Below are 21,229 nucleotides of genomic sequence, written 5' to 3' on the forward strand. Positions count from 1 at the left end.
ATTTGGTGCCTTACAAAGTGTTAAGGCACAAATAATTATGTTCATATCCTGATGTTTTGCATTCAGCAGAAAACTAAAAAAAACAAAAATAATGAAAATAAAAAATAATAAAATAATTTAAACTAAAAATAAATAATAAAATTATAAAATAACAATAAAATAATAAATTAACAATAAATTAAAATTAAAATTTTACCTTTTAGGATCTTTCGGAAATCAAAAAAAACTAATTCCTTTTATACCCGTAACATTTTTACAATTTGTTACTGCACAAATATATCTGCTCATTTATATTTTATATGAATAGGCCTAACCTGTTCTCCATTCACTCTGACATGAACCAACAACGCTGCTATATTGTTAGTTGGATTTTTCACGCGTGCGCACTGCAACTCAGGACCCTGATTTTCGTCTACTGTCGTAACTGGTTAAACTGTGCTTAAATATAAGATCGTCTTAAGATCCTGTTCAACCAATGAAGTAGCCGCATAACATCATTTTATTAATTGAATGAGATCTTAAAACGACCTTAAATATGAAATCGGACTATGAATACCGGCTTATGTCTATTTCTTTTGCTAATCTATGTTTTATGTCGATATTTCTGATTGGTTAATCAAATGCTACTGCATTCTAAAGAATACATTTTAGAACGCAAAGACCATTAGAATAGAGTTTTGGAACTTCGAATAACACGTGATCATCTGTGGTGTGGCTCATCAGCTGATGTGTGACAGAACTCTCTGTATATGATCATCAATTGACTACAAAATTGTTTCGCTTAAAAACTATTTCTAAAATTTAATCTACTTTTAAAAAAGTATAATGGCACTCCATTCTGCAGGGAAAGGAAAACTTCTAGCAGTGATTGGCGATGAGGTAGGAGTGTAATTTTTTCATTTAACTTGATTCATAATAATAATGGTTGAAATAAAAGAATCTTTCTTTTTAAGAACTTCTTTTTTAAAAACTTGCATTCACATTTATGTATCGATCAATTTCGTGATGACAGATAAGATATTTTGTAAAATATCTCAAAGATGTGACCTGATATTATAATTTATTTGACTTTTATATTGAAATGACTTTGCTGCTGCTTTTGACGAATCATCTTTAAATTAATAAAATATTAACTGAGGTACTTTGATACTTAGCTACTTTGATCAAACTTCAATTGATTTAAATAGCAATTAAAACAGTAGCATTATCTATAACAAAATTTGTAACTGTAATAATAATAATAATAATAATATAATTTGTCACTTTTCTCTAATCTAATTTTTCTTTTTATATGTTCAATAATGAAAAATTATAATTCTATATTCATATTAAAATAATATTAACAAAATGCTGGTATTACAATATATATATATATATATATATATATATATATATATATATAATCATTGATAAAATTGATTGTAGTTTGCTTCTGAAGTGTTAATTACATAAATTAAATTTATAAAGAATCAATATGCAGTTATATATTTCTATTTTATTGATTTTTTTAGACATGTAAATGTTTTTTTTTGACATGTAAATGTGTTTTGAGATATAGAAACTGATCCATTTGAAAAAAATCAGATCAGTTATAGTTTATCTGCTTATAACTTGTATTTTTCTTTATTTGTTTTTCTATTATAATATATATGTTATAATATGTTATTGCATTTGATTATTAATATTTAACTTTATACAAATATAAAATATAAAATTTTAATATTTGTAAATATTGCTATATTATATGTAGCATAATTTTTGTACTGTAGCTTTAATATGTATATTTTTAATATTTAACATTTATCAAAGTGTTTTAATATTTATATATTTATATTGTTATATTTATTATTACTTATACTTTTTAATTTACTTTTTATAATGTGCTACTTGTTTTTTTACAAACACTCATAAAACAATACAAATTTGTATTGCACAATAACAATGTAGATATACAATTTAATTTTTCAAGTTTTTAATATTTATATATATATATATATATATTTTATTACAAAAATATCAATCAATAATAGCTTTTGTATATAAATTTAATTAATAAATATTATTTTAGGATACTTGTGTGGGCTTTTTGTTGGGTGGAGTTGGAGAAATTAACAAACACCGCCAGCCTAATTTTATGGTTGTTGATAAAAGTATGTATAATATTAAAAATCTCCATGTGTTCTATATGCATAAACTAATAAAACCTAGATAGAACAAAAAGTTGTCACAATAATACGTTAAAATATGTCAAAATGACAAAAAAATGATTGAAAAGTGAGTTTTTGTAATCATATTGTCGTCGTTTTAACATTATTTGACATATTTTGACATTATCATGACTTTTTGTTCTACTTGGGAATATACTTAATTAACATATAAAATATACTCTTAACTGAAATTGAATTTTCTGATTATCCTGTTTCAAAACTTTTGTGCACAGAATAATGAGAGGAATTTATGTAAAGAAAACATATAGTTTTAAAGAAAAAAAATGTGTAACTGCTTGTTAAACGTAAAAAAGTGTATTTCTCTTATTAAACTTTCTTGTAATTTGAATGAGTTAAGAGATATTTGCTCAGATATTTATGGACAGATACTGTATAATTAAATATACATGTATATTATATATATATATTTTAAACAAAAATATTTAAAAAAAATATAGTGTTAAAGTAAAATTTTGTTATTTACTTACATTTTCTATTTTAATTACTGATAATTTAAACTATACATATGCAAATATAGTTTCATTAAAAAAAATTATATTAATTTTCAGAAATATACAATTACTTCTTGCAAAGTATCTTTTATATTATAATGTAAATTATAAGATTACAATGGGGCATAAATTAATGTTAAATAATGATTCTTGTAGACACAGCGATAAGTGAGATAGAGGACACGTTCAAGCGCTTTATTAAGCGTGATGATATCGATATCATTCTTATTAATCAGAATGTAAGTAGTCAAAAGACATAATAATTATTTTTATATTTTTTCTGCTAATTTTTATTTTATTGATACCTGTCAATATTTAAATCAATAAATACTTCTTTGTAAAATTTGATATCCAATTCTCGTAAAATTTCTTTAAAAAAATTAATTTAAAACTGTAATACATTTTTATATGGAAGCAAATTTTTATTTTATTGCTTAATCAAATATCCAACTAATGCTTAATTGCATTACTAATTTTATGCTCGATATTCAATTTTAGGTAGCTGAAATGATTCGTCATGTAATTGACAGTCACACTCAACCAATACCCTCTGTACTAGAAATTCCGAGTAAGGATCATCCATATGATGCCAGCAAAGATTCCATCTTAAGACGTGCTAAGGTATGATTTTTTTCGTATGCATTCAATAAAAATTTAACAGACATAGTAAACCTTTGTTTAATGTAACTTACAATTAGACATTATATTCTACAAGAAACTTATTTATTGCAATTATTGTTTACAGGGAATGTTCAACCCAGAAGACATTCATTAATATAAATGATATTATATACTGAAATGGCATTATATACTGAAATTATATGTTACATGTGTACAGTAAAATAGAATTATTTGATTGATTATTGCATTTACGTATCTATCTCAGTTTTATGTTATTCAATAAATATAATGTAAAATTGCTGTAACACACACATATATGTGTTATATATATATATATATATATATATATATATATATATATATTATATATTATATATACAGCACTTTTATAAAAATAAAAAATAGTTGAAAGTGAAATTTTTTGTCGCATTATCGTGTGTATACATATGTAAATATATATGTATAGTTATAATATTAATAAAAATAAATGACAAATATTTTCCTAATTGTAAGATTAGAAAATATATTGTAATATCATACTGTATATTATACTTAATTTTTAATTTAAATCCCAAAATTACAAAAAAAATTATTACATACCAAATTTTCTATTGTTACAAATTTCTATTACGCATTAATTAATTCGAAGTTGAACACTGAAAATCAAAACAATATTACGAAGGTAAATCCGAAAACAAAGATCAGTTACGAATAACGATTTATTCAAAATAAATAAAGTAACTATACATCAAAACAGCTATTTTTTTAACTCCCATATGATTAAAGTATTTACAGTGGAAATTGCTCTCTACAAAAAATCTGAATTTTATGATTTCTTGTTATAATTGATCTATTTTTTAATTTTAAAGTTAATTTCTTTTAATGAAGTTTAATGAGTTTTTATTCTCCCAGGAGCTCTTCAATTCCATCATCCTTATCAGAACTATCCTGCCGTTCCACTGTCATTTTATATCCCAATAGCTCAAGAAGATTTACGTTAAAATAATAACTCAAATTAATTCCTGGTACCAAGCGTTTCAATTCTTCGATGGTAACCCAAGCTTTCTCGGTGTCTCCTATATTAGCATAATGCTGTGTAATTGTCGCGAATAAATCACCGCGACGCACCGATTGTTCCAGATTGGACCCCTGGGAATCCAGTAAATATCGGACCTGTTGCATTGCCGTCTCTGTCTCGCCTCTTTCGAATAATCTGCATAACAAGAAATAAAGAGATATCCGAATGTGTACAAAAAATACTTTTATATCTTATAATTAAAACGCCATTTACAGAAATAATTTGAGAAAAACTTTCATTATTTAAAAAATAATTCCACTTTTTATTTTATATTTTCATTATATTTTTTTATTATTTAATTTCTCATAAACTTTAACATCATATTTAAATGAATTTACGCAGATTTTACCTTTTAATATCCAAATAGCGTTTAATCGTTGATATTCTATTGTTGACTAATTCCACCGCTCGTTTGTGAACATCCGGATCACGCGGTGTTACTACTTTAATTAAACATCTGCTAGCTTGATTCAATGCGTCCAGCGCTTTCTCATAATTCTGAAATTCATCTATTTCCACCTGTGCACATGCCACATAAAAATTTGCTAACAAATCCATCGCTTTCCCCTTAGAATAGAAACTGATAATGTTTTTCAGAATCTCCGGTTGATTCTGCCAGTCTAAGGATTGCAGATAATTGCCTGCCATAATGTAGATCTCGCTATTTCTCGAGACTTGCGCGAAGAAACAGATCTTTTCGGTATCGCCTGACTTGAGCAATGCCTTCATAGCGCGCAGCTTGTTCCCAGCTTGTGTGAATTTCTTGGTCGCGAGATGATAGTTTCCTTGGTCGAAACTGATCTCTGCAATTTTCTCAAGCGTAGAAATTCTCAAACGTTCATGCTCCACATCGTCGTCGCTCTTCTTTTCAACTGTCAACTTTTCCGCGAGTTCTTCGCTCAACACGATGTTATGTTGCTGGATCAGCTCTAAAGCTGCTATGTAGTCTTTACCAATTGCAAGCAGGTCTACCGCTTTGTCGATCTGATCGTTTTGCATGAAATAATCGGCGCACTTGCGAATCAACGCTGGATCAGAATCTGCATTTACATCCATAATAATTAGCTGTAGCGCGCTATATTGTCGCGTCTTAAACGCAACATCCAAAGCTTTGTGCAAGAGATTAGCCTTATGGTACAGCAGCACTGCACGATCTGATTGATCGTTATCTTCGTAGAACTTGGCAACGTCTATCTGTGAATGCCGTGGCGCTAATATAGCGAGTGGCCAAAGTTCTTCCAGCATATCATGTTCCTGTAAGATAAGATAAAAATCAAAATAAATTCCAGTAAAATAAATTCTAGTAGTATTAAACATTTCACCTTGCACAGCCGGATCGCATTGGTGTAAGCTTTAGCGACTGTATAAAAGTGGACCGCTTGTGTCACGTTATTTTTCGATTCGTAATGCGCAGCAAGATGATATGCCGATGCGGCATGACCTGTTTTAGTTACTAGTTCGCATGCCTCGTCCTCTCTTTTGAAGTAACAAAGCAGTCTTGTCATTGATAAAGTATCCTTTGCCTGCTCGTAAAGATATAAAGCGGTCTCCATATCGCCAGTTGACTCGATGTATTGGGCATACCAATTTTTAATGTCCCTAAACATGACAGTATTAAAGTATAACTCAATTATGGATAATTTTTTTCTAATTAATGTCAATCACATCACTTACAATTCTTCGGAATTATTGAGATATGCGAGCAGCTCCCGAGGTCTCATTAAAAGCATCCTAGGCACTTCGAATCGATGGCAATCGGCTTTCGTGTACATATCGATAGCTTCTGCCACTTTATTTTGCTGCTCCAGTGTACGAGCGTAATTATAGTAGCTTGTCTTTTCGCGAATCTTATTCTCATTGCTGGCTAATTCAATTGCTTCTTTGAACTTGTTCCGTGCTTCGAACAGTTGTCCCAGCAGATCCAGGCGTTTTGCTTCTCGAAACAGATGTTCGGCATCAGTCTGCGATTTGGAGAGATCATAAGTATTTGCAAATATTAATTAAAAACATATTTAAATGTACATTTAAAGGCCTTACATAAAGACCAAGTTCAACAGCCAGTATTCCTACTTGCGCTTCTAAATTCAGAGTATCATTTTGCATCGCTTCACGTAAAGCCCGTGCGGCATTCGCTTGCTTCATGTGACCCAAACACAGAAGAGCCATGTTCAATTGTTTTGTTTTCACACACATTTTGGCTAAGCTCTTCCAAACAGCTTCGTTTCTTATGGATTTAATGGCTTTAAAAGCCTCCTCCATATTTGCCACGCTAATGTGATAACTAAAGTCCATCACTGCCTTCCTCGTGGCAGAATCGCAATCTCCCAATTCTTCGAAGTCTCTCATTAATAATTGCACAATCTTACTGTTTCTATCCAAGCTCTTTTCAGAGTTTAGGATAACGATATATGGCGAATGCACACCTAACAATCGGCAGTTCTCGTCAGCTATCGGTTTTACGTCTTGCACGACAATACCATGATCTGATGTCGCGAATAACGATACCAACACTACGGGAGCTTGTGTAATCTAAATAAAAAGAATTATGAACTAATAACAGTAATCATTGTAAATTAAAGATTATAATTACTTATATACTAATCTTCTTTTTAGCTTTATGAATTTATAAGTTATTCAGGGTGTCTACTCAAATCTTTGTAAAAACGTTCTCTAAAAATTCAATAATATTCCAAGTATTTTTACTAAAAATTTCAGTTGAAAAGAATATTTTTAAGGCCCTTTTTATGTACTTTTCCTTTTAAATGAATATTACCTTATCATCACCCTTATAAAAGCTCTTAGAATCACGGCTTTCCAATCTTTGAGCTCGACATACCAATAATCTGGGATCTTCCATATCCCAGCAATGTGCTGTAACCAATCTCCCTCTGCATTGTGCAACTCTAAAAAAAGAAGATAAATTTTTTCACGCTAAATTTTTGTGTCTTTATATATTAACATGTGTGTATAATATTGTATTACTGAAATATACAATTAATTCTACATAAATAATTGCATCTATGTTACACATTGTAAATAACATATATGTTTAATTTTAAAAGTTATATCTAGATAACTCCAAAAAATAAATCTTATAAAAAAATTATTCAAACAAAAATTGAATAGTTTTGAAAGTATGTAAAATGATAAGCAAAATATATACAGGGTGAGGAAAAAGTATAGAAACCCTAAAAAATCTTGAAAAATATAAGTTTTATAGAAAAATGTTTCAGACAAAAATTATATAGTTTCAAGAGAGACATAAGATGGTGTCATTGATTTCACCTTGAATAGTCGCTTGAAGGTCACGTTAAGATCACTTAATTTCCTAAATGGAACACCCTATTTTTAATTGCATATTCTTATAGTTTACCGTTTACCTCAAGAGCTTTCCAAAACACTATAATAAAACTTATTTTGGTTAAGAATTTTCTGAGATATTTTAAAGTTTGTCATGACACTTTTTAATATAAAATATGAAATAAATGAGAAAAATAAATAGATCTTGTTTTAGTTGGTTGGATCCTTCCTCGATCATGCTTTAGTCTCTGTAAAACTGATATTTTTCGAGATTTTTCAGAGTTTCCATACTTTTTCCTCACATTATATACAGGGTGTCCCCGAATTGGCGGATCAACTCTCGTGGGTAGATAGAGCGTGTTAAACTGAAAAAAAAATCTTATATCATTTTGCTAAATTCGCAATAATTAATGAGATATAAATTAATAAAGATCGGCCAATCCGTGCCAATATAAGCGCGCGGCGCGAAGAAACCTCCCAGTTGTTACTTGATACTAGGCACGCGGCAAGACATAAACGCAGAGAGCACTGTACGTGTCTCTTTCAGTACGCCCTTTGTAGAGCGCTCCGTCTACTGTCTCATCGCACGCCTAGTATCAAGTAACAAGTAGGAGGCTTCTTCACGCCGCGCGCTTATCCTAACACATATTGGCCGATCTTTATTAATTTATATCTCATTAATTATTGCGAATTTAGCAAAATGATATAAGATTTTTCTCTTCAGTTCAACACGCTCTATCTACCCACGAGAGTTGATCCGCCAATTCGGGGACACCCTGTATATGTATATATATATATATACAGTCGAACCTCTTATCCTACGACCCTCTTATGCTACGAAACCTCTTATCCTACGACAAAAAAATCCTCTCATGCTACGACCGCGAAAGGGGAATTATACCTCCACTCTCAATTTTTGTCGTAGGATCAGAGGTTTAAGGGGAAGATTCCGGACCGAAAATGTCGTAGGATAAGAGGTCCGACTGTATATATACAGGGTTGGGTAGTAACTAGTTAAATAGTTAAAAGTTAAGTTAAAAAGTTAATAACTTTTAACTTAACTTAGTTAATTTTAAATGCCATAAACTTTAAACTTTACACTAGTTAATTTTAACTTAACTTATTAACTTTTTTTATATCAGTTAATAAATAATTTATTAATATCAAAGTCATATGAAAATTGATGATCGTAATGTATAAAATATATATAGGGTGTTCGATAGCTCGCGCAACACCCTTTAAGGGAAAATAGAGAGTGTTATTCTGAACAGAAAAGTCCTGTATCATTTTGCGATTTCCGCAATAATTATTAATCTATTAATTAAAAACGCTCAGCGAACGATATTATACATATATATATATATATATATATATATATATATATATATACAAAGTGTCCGGTAATAATCGCCCCACCTCTAGGACTAATAGAGCAGGTCAAACTGAACATAAAAGTCCTCTACCATTTTGCGATTTGCGCAATAATTATTATAATATTAATTAAAAACGCTCAGCATATGAGTGCGCGCTGTATATAGCACTCAGCATATGCTGAGCGTTTTTAATTAATATTTTAATAATTATTGCGTAAATCGCAAAATGATAGAGGACTTTTATGTTCAGTTTGACCTGCTCTATTAATCTTAGAGAGATGGGGCGATTATTACCGGACACTTTGTAAGTATATATAATATCATTCGCTGAGCGTTTTTAATTAATAGTTTAATAATTATTGCGCAAATCGCAAAATGATACAGGACTTTTCTGTTCAGAATAACACTCTCTACCTTCCCTTAAAGGGTGTTGCGTGAACTATTGGACACCCTATATATATATATATATATATATATATATATTTAATATTTTATTTGTTTATATGTCGATTTGTTATTAAATAAAGAATTATTAGAGTGCTTGGGAAAGAAATAAATTAGGGACTTTAGAAGAACTCTATTTAAAATTAACCAATAATTTATAAATATTTATAATTAATATTAAATTTTAATGAAAATATTTATTTAATAAAAATATTCTGCCTTTTTCTTGTATTTTATATCTTTTTTTTTGTATTTTATACATATTTTAATAATGTTAATTAATAATGTAATTTACCAATTAATAATATATAAAGAAAAATAAAAAATAATAAAAAGATAGTCTTTTATAATTTATAAGAAAGAAAAATATATTTTCTACTTTTTTATATATCTTTTTATTGTAGCCTAAATTAAAATATCAATTAAAAGAATAATTATACAAAAAATGTAGTTTTATATAATTAACGTTAACTTTTAACTTTAATTTTTAACTTTTTAACTTAACTTTTAACTAAGTTAGTTTTTGTTTCTAACTTTAAATGTTAACTTATTTAATTTATTACCAATTAACTTTTAACTTAACTTAGTTAAAAAAAAAATTAACTTCCCAACCCTGTATATACGGGGTGTCAGGTAATAACCGCCTCACCTCTCATATACAGGTAGAGCAGGTCAAACTGAGTAGAAAAGTCCTCTACCATTTTTCGATTTTCGAAATAATTATCGAGAAATTAATTAACAAAGATTGACAAATCTGGGTGAGTACAAGCGCGCGGCGAGAAGGCCCATCCTACTGCTACGCGGTTACTAGGCGCTCATTGAATGATAGGAGGAGCGGTCTACGGCTGGAAATGGATGCGTATGAGTAGCGCGCCTAGTAACCGCATAGTGGTGGAACGGCCTTCTCGCCGCGCGCGCTTTACTCGCGTGGATTTGCCGATCTTTTTTAATTAATTTTTCGATAATTATTTCGAAAATCGAAAAATGATAGAGGACTTTTCTACTCAGTTTGACCTGCTCTACCTGTATATGAGCGGTGAGGCGGTTATTACCGGACACCCTGTATATATATATGTGTGTGTATATATATATAAATACAATATTTTTTATATTGAAAATATTTGTAATAAATTTTGTATATACTTATCATACAGTTTCCTGTTTTTTTTACTCACAATGTGGAATCGTCATCAATAATGTCGTTTGATTCTCCGAAATCGAACTCGTGAACCTGATCACTTTCAATGTCCCAAACATATAAAATCGAACTAGGCATAAGATTTGCCATTGCGACGGTGATCGACACACAACGGCAATCCGAATTACATCTGGCCTCAATGATTTCGGCAAAGTCACTGATCGCCTCATATGTTGCCATAGCTCGAGTATGAAGTTTAGCCTCATGCTTACCTAGGTCCCAGATCTTCAGGATGCCATTCAATGACGCAACGGTTAAATATTGTCCTATAAATAATTATAAAAATAACATTTATAATATAATTAAAATATACACAAATACTTGTGTGTGTGTGTGTGTGTGTGTGTGTGTGTGTGTGTGTGTGTGTGTGTGTGTGTGTGTGTGTGTGTGTGTGTGTGTGTGTGTGTGTGTGTGTGTGTGTGTGTGTGTGTGTGTGTGTGTGTGTGTGTGTGTGTGTGTGTGTGTGTGTGTGTGTGTGTGTGTGTGTGTGTGTGTGCGTGTGTATAATATAAGGTGTCCCACTTTAATCTATGCTGCTAGTTGCAAATTTATACATTTTTTGAAAACAACTAACAATAAGTGTTTTTTGACACGAATTAATATATTATTTTGTGCATAAAAATTGAAGTAAGATAATAAAATCAATCTAATTTTTTAAGTAGAACTACTTTAATTGTTTTATATAAATCGATTCCTTGTAATATTCGACATATAAAGTTATAAAGATAAGATGGCCAAAAATTGAATATTTTATACTTTAAGACAAGATACCGAAGTTTTCTAATACCCACGTGGTGTATAAGATTAAATACAATGACTGTAACGCATCGTATGTGGGACAGACCTGTAGGAAACTTAATACTAGAATTAAACAACACAGACAACACATCAATAGAAATACGAATACTAAATCCGTGTAACTGACCATAAGATTAATTTAAATCATGACTTTAAATGGAACGAGACCGAAATTTTAGACATAGAGCCCCATTACAACAAACGACTGGTTTCTGAGATGCTGCACATTAAAAAACAACAGCCTCAATTTGCAGACAGATACACAATACTTACCGACATATATATATAATACCATTTTGAAGAAACTCTCTGCCCCGCCACACCGCTACTAATAGGTATAAATATTGTGTGTACAGTTAAACAACGACATTCGTTTGCCGTTTCTTAACTTTGTTGTACTATCGAGAAAACTATCACCCATTCCTTATATAAGGCATTCAGTATGTAAGTTTAATTTACTTTTAAATTAGCAATCAAGTTCATTTTATTACATAACCATATTCTAAGGCTCCAAATTTATTATACTCTATTTTTATTTATTCAATTTTAATATTAATAATATTTATGAATTCCGACTTTTAACCTGTAAACAACAGTTGCGGTCCTACCTAACATATTTTTACATTACATATATAAATGTGCGTTTATTCTCACGGAATACAAATCTTTTCAGACTTGTACATCTATTAATTAATGTAGTGCGTCTATTCCTTTACCAATAAGTACAAGATGCTGACTACTCATAGTCAAACTATTGTACACGGCACGTACCGTCGGAATAAGACAAATAATCTTGACACACGTTTTTACCTTTATACAAAAAACTTTTTTTTATATCTTTGACTAACTTGCGTTATTAAAAAAATTTAACTATGTACTTTGATTATTATTGCGTCTTTTGTCCACGTATACTTTGCGCTGAAGAGGGCCTGAAAAATCAAGCCGAAACGTTTGCGTACTCATTTTTACTTATTACTATTGTTTAAAGATTTCTGTTGCGCTCGCTTATTGTATCATTTTACTGATTTTATATTTTGCTTATTGATGTAAAAATAAAGTGTGTATTTATGCCGTTTTTAAGATTTCATTGTTATATTCGGCTCGTTCACGCCTACATTACTAAGTTATTATTTTTTTATACTTTGACATAATATTTTACATAAACTGTAAAATAAAAAATGAATATTTTATAATTAAAGTGGTTCTACTTAAAAAATTCGATTGATCTGTACATGATCTTAGAGCCTATACCCAAAGTCAAACTTAATATCCTTATCTTTCTTCCTTTTCAAATCAAATTTTTATTCGAACATATTTTTGACTCGATTTTATCTTAAAAGATAAAAGAAATGATAGATTAAAATGGGACTTCCTGTATACGTATACAAAGTTTTAGTTGTTAAAAAAAATTATATATTGTTCTAAAAATTTTTACCTGTTAACTCCATCGTGATTGGTTCACCCTCTTCTGGTAAAGTGGGAAGTGTCTGAATGACAGAACCTTCTACAGATCGCAGTTGAATGATTATTGGCGTCAACACAATCAATGTATGCTCATAGATGAGCATCTTTTCGGTATCACAACTAAAGGTCGCCAATACAGTAGTGTTGAAATTAGGGCTTTTGTTAATGCGACTGACAATAATTTGTCGCCCGGAAGAAACAGCGACGTACTCTCTTGTGACGGCAATCGCCTGCACTTGGATCTCGGTTTTTAGCGTATAATTCTGCTCGTCCATCTCGAGCAGGATCTGTGTAGGTGTGAGCTGACTCGTACAAATGCCATTATTGTATACAGCACACATCGGCTGTTGACGCAAGATAAACACATTAGTGATGCAGTTAACGGCCAGAAGGGAATTCCGTGATAAACTGATGCCCCACGTCAATTGTTTCACTGTTCCATGAATCGAACAAGACTCTGGCACGCTCGGCCAAGCGTTTTCATCATTCTCGGGGGAGGATTTCCGCTTCCACAAATAGATTGTTCCCAGATTGGTACCAGCAGCCAAAGTATCTGAGAAATGTGAGATATAATTCAGCTAATTGTTTTTAAATTCGCTTTAATAAAATAATAATAATACGAAGCGATAGTAATTGTGCAACAGTATATAACTGGTTATGAGTGTTGCTAAGCATTCTTATATAAAACAATCGATTCGAATAGATCTGATAAAAAAATTTCGAAAACACACGTTGTTTAACTTTACCATTGTTTTTGCAAAATGCTAAACTGGTACACATTTCCTGAGGAGTGGCAATGTTTCCGTTAGATGAATCTGGAGGCGACAGAACGTATGTGTCACCTGTATGAAGATCCCAACATCGTATAGCGAGTTCTCCTGTGAGCACAGCCAAGGTGTTCCCACTAATCCAACATAGAGTGGTACTAGTAGTACGTGATATATCATTTCTGGCATTTAATTTTACCTAGAATAATATACAGCATAACATTGATGTATATAGTCTCAAGAAAGACATGATAATCTTGCACTAATGTACAATAAGTCATACATAGCAATAGCAGATCATACATAAATCGACCAGTAAAATACCTTATTAGATTATATGTTATATATATTAGAAAAATATACATATTCAATTTTTCTCCATCATGATTATAACTTTTTACGTAGAATATTGTAAAGAATTTTTATACATATATATGTATATATATATATATATATATATATATATATATTTAATTTTTCGCCATCATATTCATGATTATAATTTTTTACATTATATATATATATATACATAATGTAAAAAATTATAATCATGAATATGATGGCGAAAAATTAAATATGTATATTAATAATTACGAGTATGATGGCCAAAAATTAAATGTATATATTTTACATTTTTCTAATAGATGTCAAACGATTACTAAATAAAAAATTTATATTTTTGATAAAATTTAATAGTGTAAATCAGTACCTTTGTCAACTCAGTGAGCTCTCCGCTGATTGAACCTGATTGAAAGTGCCCAATATTTAGTCCCTCTGTCATGATGATAATAGAGTCCCTGGTTTGATGATATAATAAACAGTATAATGCTGCACCGTCAGTACTGAGAACTTCTTTACATTGTCCCTGAGAATCAACAAAATATATGATACCATTTGCAGTACCAATATAGAATGCATGATTGTCCCGTTGAGTTGAAACCACTGTTGGTGCAGCAGTTCTTGGACGCCACGAACTGAATAAATCTAAGGCTCTTTCATCACCAGCCACTGCTGCCTTGGCTAAACCACTACAAACATAAATTGTTCTAAATAAAAAAATATAATCTAAAAAAAATTAAATTAATAAATGAGGATTAATTTATTTATAAACTATATGATGTTTTTATTTAAAAACTTTTTTTTAAGCTCAATACTTTTATCAAGAATATTAATTTTGAATAATATTTATAATAAAATAATTTTTACATTAGAAAAATATAATTTATACTATATGTATATGTATATATACATATATAGTGTAAGGAAAAAGTATGGAGACCCTGAAAAATATCTCAAAAAATATAAGTTTTATAGAAAAATGTTTCAGACAGAAGTTGTATGGTTTCAAGAGGGACATAAAATAGTTTTATTTATTTAACCTTGAATAGTCGCTTGAAGGTCACTTTCAATTTCTTAAATGGAACACCCTATTTTTAATTGCATATTCTTGTAACTTACCTCAAGAGCTTTCCAAAACACTGTAATAAAACGTCTTTAATAAATGAAAAAAATGAATAGATCTTGTTTTAGTTGGCTAGATCCTTCCTCGATCATGCCTTAGACTCTGTAAAACTTATATTTTTCGAGATTTTTCAGGGTTTCCATACTTTATCCTCACACTATATATATATATATATATATATATATATATATATACACTCAACTGTTTTTTAATTTGCCTTATTTAAAAATATATGTTAATAATGTGTGTATTATACCTAATATCAATAGATGGTTTTGGAGGATTAGTTCTAAATGCAATTTGTGTAAAAGACTCTTTTAGTTCGTGGTGGAAAGTCATGAAAAGTTGTCCTCTGGAATCTATTTTCCAGCCAACTATAGATCCACCAGCATCTGCGGACACTAAGCGGCCACCATACTGACTCCATTGAAGAATGGTGATAGACTCTCGATGAGGAGTTACTATTACACTAAATTCTTGAGTTCCAGTATCTCCTGGCCATACCTATAACAACTATGATTTAACATTCTTCCTTATTTTATAATAAGTCAAAAAAACAATTCATTGAAATAATAATCTTGGACTAGATAAAAAAAAGAAAAAAAAAATCTTTGCTTTCTATAGTTTATACTACTTGTAATACTAACTCGTAACTCTCCACTCTCCCATCCTGCTGCCAACCATGTCCTTTCAGGATGCCATCCGAGTGCAGAAACTTGCGCTACAATATGTCCTGGTGACTCAATGTCCTGCACAGGTTCACCTTGATCATCGTAAATAGTTACAAAGCCACCCTTGTCTTGAGAATATGCAGAAACAGCTAACAAAGGATAGTTATTGTGCCAAGTTGCAAATGTATTTATTGAAGCAGTTTCAGGATTTTGCACTCGTATATCAAAATATAAGGTCATTGTTTTTTATAATATTAAATTATATCTATATATTAGATTAAAAATTATAATTTTTCAATATCCCCATAACTGGATATAAATAAAATCAGACAATTTATTACTACATTGCTTTCGAACTGTCATTAATATTTTAATAAATAAATTCTCTCTTGACAGTGTAATTTTTACACGTATATACATATATATGTTGATATATTGCCATGGATACGCATTGAACTACAGACGGCATCATTGGCTGCGTTTAGCAGAGAAAGCAAATTAATGCGCGCTTAGTGATTCTTTATTGTAATTGGTTTCTGCACTTAGATCCAATGAAGATCTAAATGCAAGAACCAATCACAATAAAGAATCACTAAGCGCTCACTGATTTGCTCACAGCTTCTATACTATAACTAGACCGCTAACTTCCTTATATATTAGACCTAAAAAGTGACCCTGAAAAATATGTACAACATTAGTAGGATAGAGAAAAGGAGGGGATAGATATGTAATATGGCTGCTATAGAAAACTCGTTTGTGACATTGCTTTAAATTCAACCAATCAGCGTGACTGTCATCCACAGACTTCTATACTATAACTAGACCGCTAACTTCCTTATATATTAGACCTAAAAAGTGACCCTGAAAAATATGTACAACATTAGTAGGATAGAGAAAAGGAGGGGATAGATATATAATATGGCTATTATAGAAAACTCGTGTGTGAGTGACATTGCTTTAAATTCAACCAATCAGCGTGACTGTCATCCTACTAATGATGACGCATGCGCATAAGTTTTGTACATACTTTTCGGTGTTATGTATTTTGCCGGAGTTAGCAGTCTAGTTATATATAGAAGTCTGTGGATTTGTTTTCTCTGCTGAATGCAGCCATTGATACGTCATAATAAAGTCACTAGATATTTAGTAACTACGTCCATAGACTTCTATATATAACTAGACTGCTAACTCCGGCAAAATACATAACACCGAAAAGTATGTACAAAACTTATGTGTATGCGTCATCATTAGGATGACAGTCACGCTGATTGGTTGAATTTAAAGCAATGTCACTCACAGACGAGTTTTCTATAGTAGCCATATTATATATCTATCCCCTCCTTTTCTCTATCCTACTAATGTTGTACATACATATTTTTCGGGGTCACTTTTTAGGTCTAATATATAAGGAAGTTAGCGGTCTAGTTATAGTATAGAAGTCTGTGACTACGTCATAAATTATAAGCAAAGAGAAACGCTGTGAAGATAGCCAACTAAAGTTAATTTTTCAAACTTTCAATACTCTTTTTTCACCTACAAGTACACATGTCAGCTTTTTGCTCAATAAAGATACGCAACTATTCTCATTCAATTACAGTCGGACCTCTTATCCTATGACATTTTCGGTCCGGAATCTTCCCTTTAAACCTCTGATCCTATGACAAAAATTTGAGAGTGGGGGTATAATTCCTCTTTCGCAGTCGTAGCATGAGAGGATTTTTTGTCGTAGGATAAGAGGTTTCGTAGCATAAGAGGGTCGTAGGATAAGAGGTCCGACTGTATTTTTAATAAAATGTTAAGGTGCCTTTTTATGCTGACGCTCAACGCTCATTTTTGGCGTCAAAACAGATCACGTGATCAAAATTGACGAATTGGTATTTTTATTTTTGGTCACGTGATGTATTTTGACGCTGAAAATGAGCGTCGAGCGTCAACATGAAAAGGCACCTTTAACGATAGACTTATTTTTTCTTCGTAAAGCCTTGTGGCCACGATACTAGAACTCGGTCCGAGTTGTCGATCCGAGAAATATTTAGCCAATCAACTTGCAGTTTTTATAGAAAAGCGATAATCTTATTGGCTACTCGTTTCTTGGATCGAGAACTCAAACCACCCAAGTAGCACATGTTTGTTTTATAAACGTTTTCTAAACGTATCTTTTCGTATTAGATACGTTTAGAAAACGTTTATAAAACGAACAGTGCTACCTGGCAAGTTCTAGGGTGCGTTCCATATGAACGCTCACGTAATCGCTCACGCTTATAAGCGCTATTTTCAATCGTTCCGTTTGCTGCTTAAACGCTTAAAATTGCAAACGGAAAGTTGTTCCTTTTGGGTGCATGAGCATCGTGAGCATGTCAAAGTGGCGGGAAAACAGATTGTTTTGTGTTCGCTAATTGGGATGGGAGTCTATTGACCACGTCGCCAATTGGCCAGTTTAAAATGAGGCTCTCTGATTGGTTAATCGTTGCTGATGACCTTAGGCATCGGTCGATATAAGTAGCTGTGGTCAATCGTGACGTGATCAAACGGGACGCTCCCGCTAATTGTAATAATGTTCGAAATATTGTTTGATGACGATGGAAATTCTTTAAAACTTAATACAGAAGTAGAAAACATTCTTTTAATTCTTAATAAGTATCACGAGAAAACTGCAATATTACGCCTAAAGAATTACGTAGAAAAGATTTTACCATCATATACCGATGTACAATTTAAATCACATTTCAGTTATTAATCATATATTAATCATATATTAATCACATTACAATTTAAATCCATTTTTCTATTCACCATGTGATATTAGGGGTACATTCCATATGAACACTCACGCGTTGTAAGCGCTCACGCTTTTGCTGCCCTACCTCGATGAAATAAGCATTTGTGAGCGCGAGTTATGACGTAACAGTGACGTCATTAATGCGTTTATAAGCGCTTATAACTCCAAATGGAACAGCGTAAGCAATACTTATAAGCGCTTTAAGCGTGTAAGCGTCCAAAAGGAACGCACCCCTAGTATTGTGACCACAAGAGTTAAGACCGGGTCTACAATAGATGTAGTAAGCTTTAAGCTGTAAGAAATTAACCAATTATAATTGACTTTAGAGAAGAATAATGAATATGATTGGTTTATTTCTTACGACTTAATGTTTACTACAGCTATTGTAGACCCGGCCTAACACCTTTAAACTTGGCTCAAAGTCTAAGGTTGCATACAGCGTACTGGCGTACGGAGTAAAAGAGCTTGACCAATCACAAGCTTTATGCTCGTTTTTGTTATGCCAGCACAAACATCGGATGTCCCATGGAACGTATTTATACTGGCGTAATGATCAATAAGTCAATCACAGTGTCTTTTACAAAGTTTATTTTCAAAATATTTAAGGAGTCTTGTGATTGGCTTGTTGATCATTACGCCAGTGTAAATACGCTCTATGGGACAGTCGATAAAAAGTTTTTAGCACAACTTTTAAATATATATTCATATATAAAAACAGTTAAAATTTAAATATGCATAACATCGTTAAAGTGTCAAGCTCTGAGTTTGCGTTAATTAATTTATTAAAATAGTTTAAAATTTATAAATGTCCGAAAAATACAATGAAAGATACTATGCAAAGAAACTATTCGACAAAAATTAGTTCAAATATATATCCAACAACAATAATAATAGCTTTTACTAAATAATTATGTTACTTTTATATAATTGCTTTTGTGTTATTGTAAAATTGTGTGCGATAAACCTTTATATGTATGCATTCCGTGCGCACTAGTGCATCCAATCGAATTCGCTATAATTGAATATATATATGTATAATAGCGGATAAGGCATATTTATAAGTGCCTACCTAAAATATCTTGGAAAACATACACATTATTCGACAAATATATCTGATAAAAGTTAATTGTTTCATTTTAAGTGAATATATATATTAGGCATTTAAAATGAGTCACCAGATATAAAAGAAAAATGATCAGCTTAATAAAGATTCTAAAAATAAAAGTTGACAAAAAATAAAATATATTAAAATAAAATGTATTTTATTTTTTAATATAGATATAAAATAAAGTTGACAAATAAATAAATAAGTAAATAAAATAAGTATATACAGGGTGTCCCAGAACAATCTTCCGTCCGTAAAATGACGAACTCCTGACACAATTCTAAGACAATTTTTCCTTTACCAAAATTTGATTTAAAGCGTAATTTTTGAGTTATAAGCGAAAATAGTTAGCAAATCACTCGTCGAGTACAGAAGGCAGGCAGGAGCGGCGCGGCGAACCGCGAGCGCGGGCGCAGCTGACCGTCCGACGAGTGATTACCGCCGCATGAGTCAAAATCGCTAACTATTTTATCTTATAACACAAAATTATACTTTAAATAAAATTTTGGTAAAGAAGAAAATGTTGTATAATTACGTCAGGAATAAGTGTTCCTTAAAATAACGTCGAACGCTGCGATCAGCTGATTGCTACACGCGATGTGTTTGTCAGCTGAGCTGGAAAATCAATATATCGATCGGTCTGAAGTCGACGACAATGTCGATGACAATCGAAGGAGTGTCGCCGTCGCGGAGACGGTTATTTCTCTCTCCCTCTCTCTCTCCCTCTCTTTCTCTCTCTCTCTCTCTCACTCACTCACTCACTCTGTCCTTTTCTTTTACACACACACTCAGCCATACACACATCGCGTGTAGCAATCAGCTGATCGCAGCGTCCGACGTTATTTTAAAGAACACTTATTCCTGACGTAATTATGACATTTTCTTCTTTACCAAAATTTTATTTAAAGCATAATTTTGTGTTATAAGATAAAATAGTTAGCGATTTTGACTTATGCGGCGGTAATCACTCGTCGGACGGTCAGCTGCGCCGCGCCGCTCCTGTCTGCCTTCTGTATTCGACAAGTGATCTGCTAACTATTTTCGCTTATAACTCAAAAACTACTTTAAATCAAATTTTGGTAAAGGAAAAATTGTCTTAGAATTGTGTCAGGAGTACGTCATTTTACGGACGGAAGGTTGTTCTGGAACACCCTATATATATATATATATGTGTGTGTGTGTGTGTGTGTGTGTGTGTGTGTGTGTGTGTGTGTGTGTGTGTGTGTGTGTGTGTGTGTGTGTGTGTGTGTGTGTGTGTGTGTGTGTGTGTGTGTGTATATGACAATTAGAAATATCCTCAGGTAATCCTCAGGTAAATTTAGTTTCAATTACAGTACATATTTAAGATAATTCCGATCAAATAAGGATATTCTACGGAGATCTTATGCTATATGAGATTAGATATCCACAAAATGTCCAATACTGGACATTCTATGGATATCTAAATATT

The 21,229-nt window shown here is 31.4% G+C and overlaps 2 protein-coding genes across 2 annotated transcripts; one reads left to right on the forward strand and one right to left on the reverse strand.

Moving 5' to 3' along the window:
• The first annotated feature begins 697 nt into the window (after positions 1–697).
• LOC140675630 (V-type proton ATPase subunit F) lies at positions 698–3,623 on the forward strand. Its single transcript, XM_072910219.1, has 5 exons — positions 698–879; positions 2,069–2,150; positions 2,876–2,958; positions 3,218–3,340; positions 3,465–3,623. The coding sequence occupies exons 1-5, from the start codon at positions 826–828 to the stop codon at positions 3,492–3,494; spliced, it is 372 nt and encodes a 123-aa protein (XP_072766320.1). The 5' UTR covers positions 698–825; the 3' UTR covers positions 3,495–3,623.
• A 366-nt stretch (positions 3,624–3,989) lies between these two features.
• On the reverse strand, positions 3,990–16,736 carry LOC140675626 (intraflagellar transport protein 140 homolog). Its single transcript, XM_072910215.1, has 12 exons — positions 15,872–16,736; positions 15,481–15,728; positions 14,472–14,790; positions 13,742–13,961; positions 12,967–13,548; positions 10,711–10,999; positions 7,192–7,321; positions 6,456–6,947; positions 6,093–6,379; positions 5,741–6,017; positions 4,768–5,672; positions 3,990–4,553 (listed from the first exon to the last, which is right to left on the reverse strand). The coding sequence occupies exons 1-12, from the start codon at positions 16,133–16,135 to the stop codon at positions 4,241–4,243; spliced, it is 4,326 nt and encodes a 1,441-aa protein (XP_072766316.1). The 5' UTR covers positions 16,136–16,736; the 3' UTR covers positions 3,990–4,240.
• Between the last annotated feature and the right edge of the window lie 4,493 nt (positions 16,737–21,229).

Source organism: Anoplolepis gracilipes, unplaced genomic scaffold (genome assembly GCF_047496725.1).
Source record: "Anoplolepis gracilipes unplaced genomic scaffold, ASM4749672v1 Contig20, whole genome shotgun sequence".
In the NCBI taxonomy this organism is placed as follows: Eukaryota; Metazoa; Arthropoda; class Insecta; order Hymenoptera; family Formicidae; genus Anoplolepis; species Anoplolepis gracilipes.

Coding starts and splice junctions, on each gene's coding strand:
- LOC140675630 (XM_072910219.1), top strand. CDS start 826: ATGGCACTCCATTCTGCAGGGAAAGGAAAACTTCTAGCAGTGATTGGC. Junction 2,959..3,217: donor TCATTCTTATTAATCAGAAT/GTAAGTAGTCAA, acceptor ATTCAATTTTAG/GTAGCTGAAATGATTCGTCA. Junction 3,341..3,464: donor CCATCTTAAGACGTGCTAAG/GTATGATTTTTT, acceptor TATTGTTTACAG/GGAATGTTCAACCCAGAAGA.
- LOC140675626 (XM_072910215.1), bottom strand. CDS start 16,135: ATGACCTTATATTTTGATATACGAGTGCAAAATCCTGAAACTGCTTCA. Junction 14,791..15,480: donor AAACCATCTATTGATATTAG/GTATAATACACA, acceptor TTATGTTTGTAG/TGGTTTAGCCAAGGCAGCAG. Junction 11,000..12,966: donor AATCACGATGGAGTTAACAG/GTAAAAATTTTT, acceptor AATTATTTATAG/GACAATATTTAACCGTTGCG.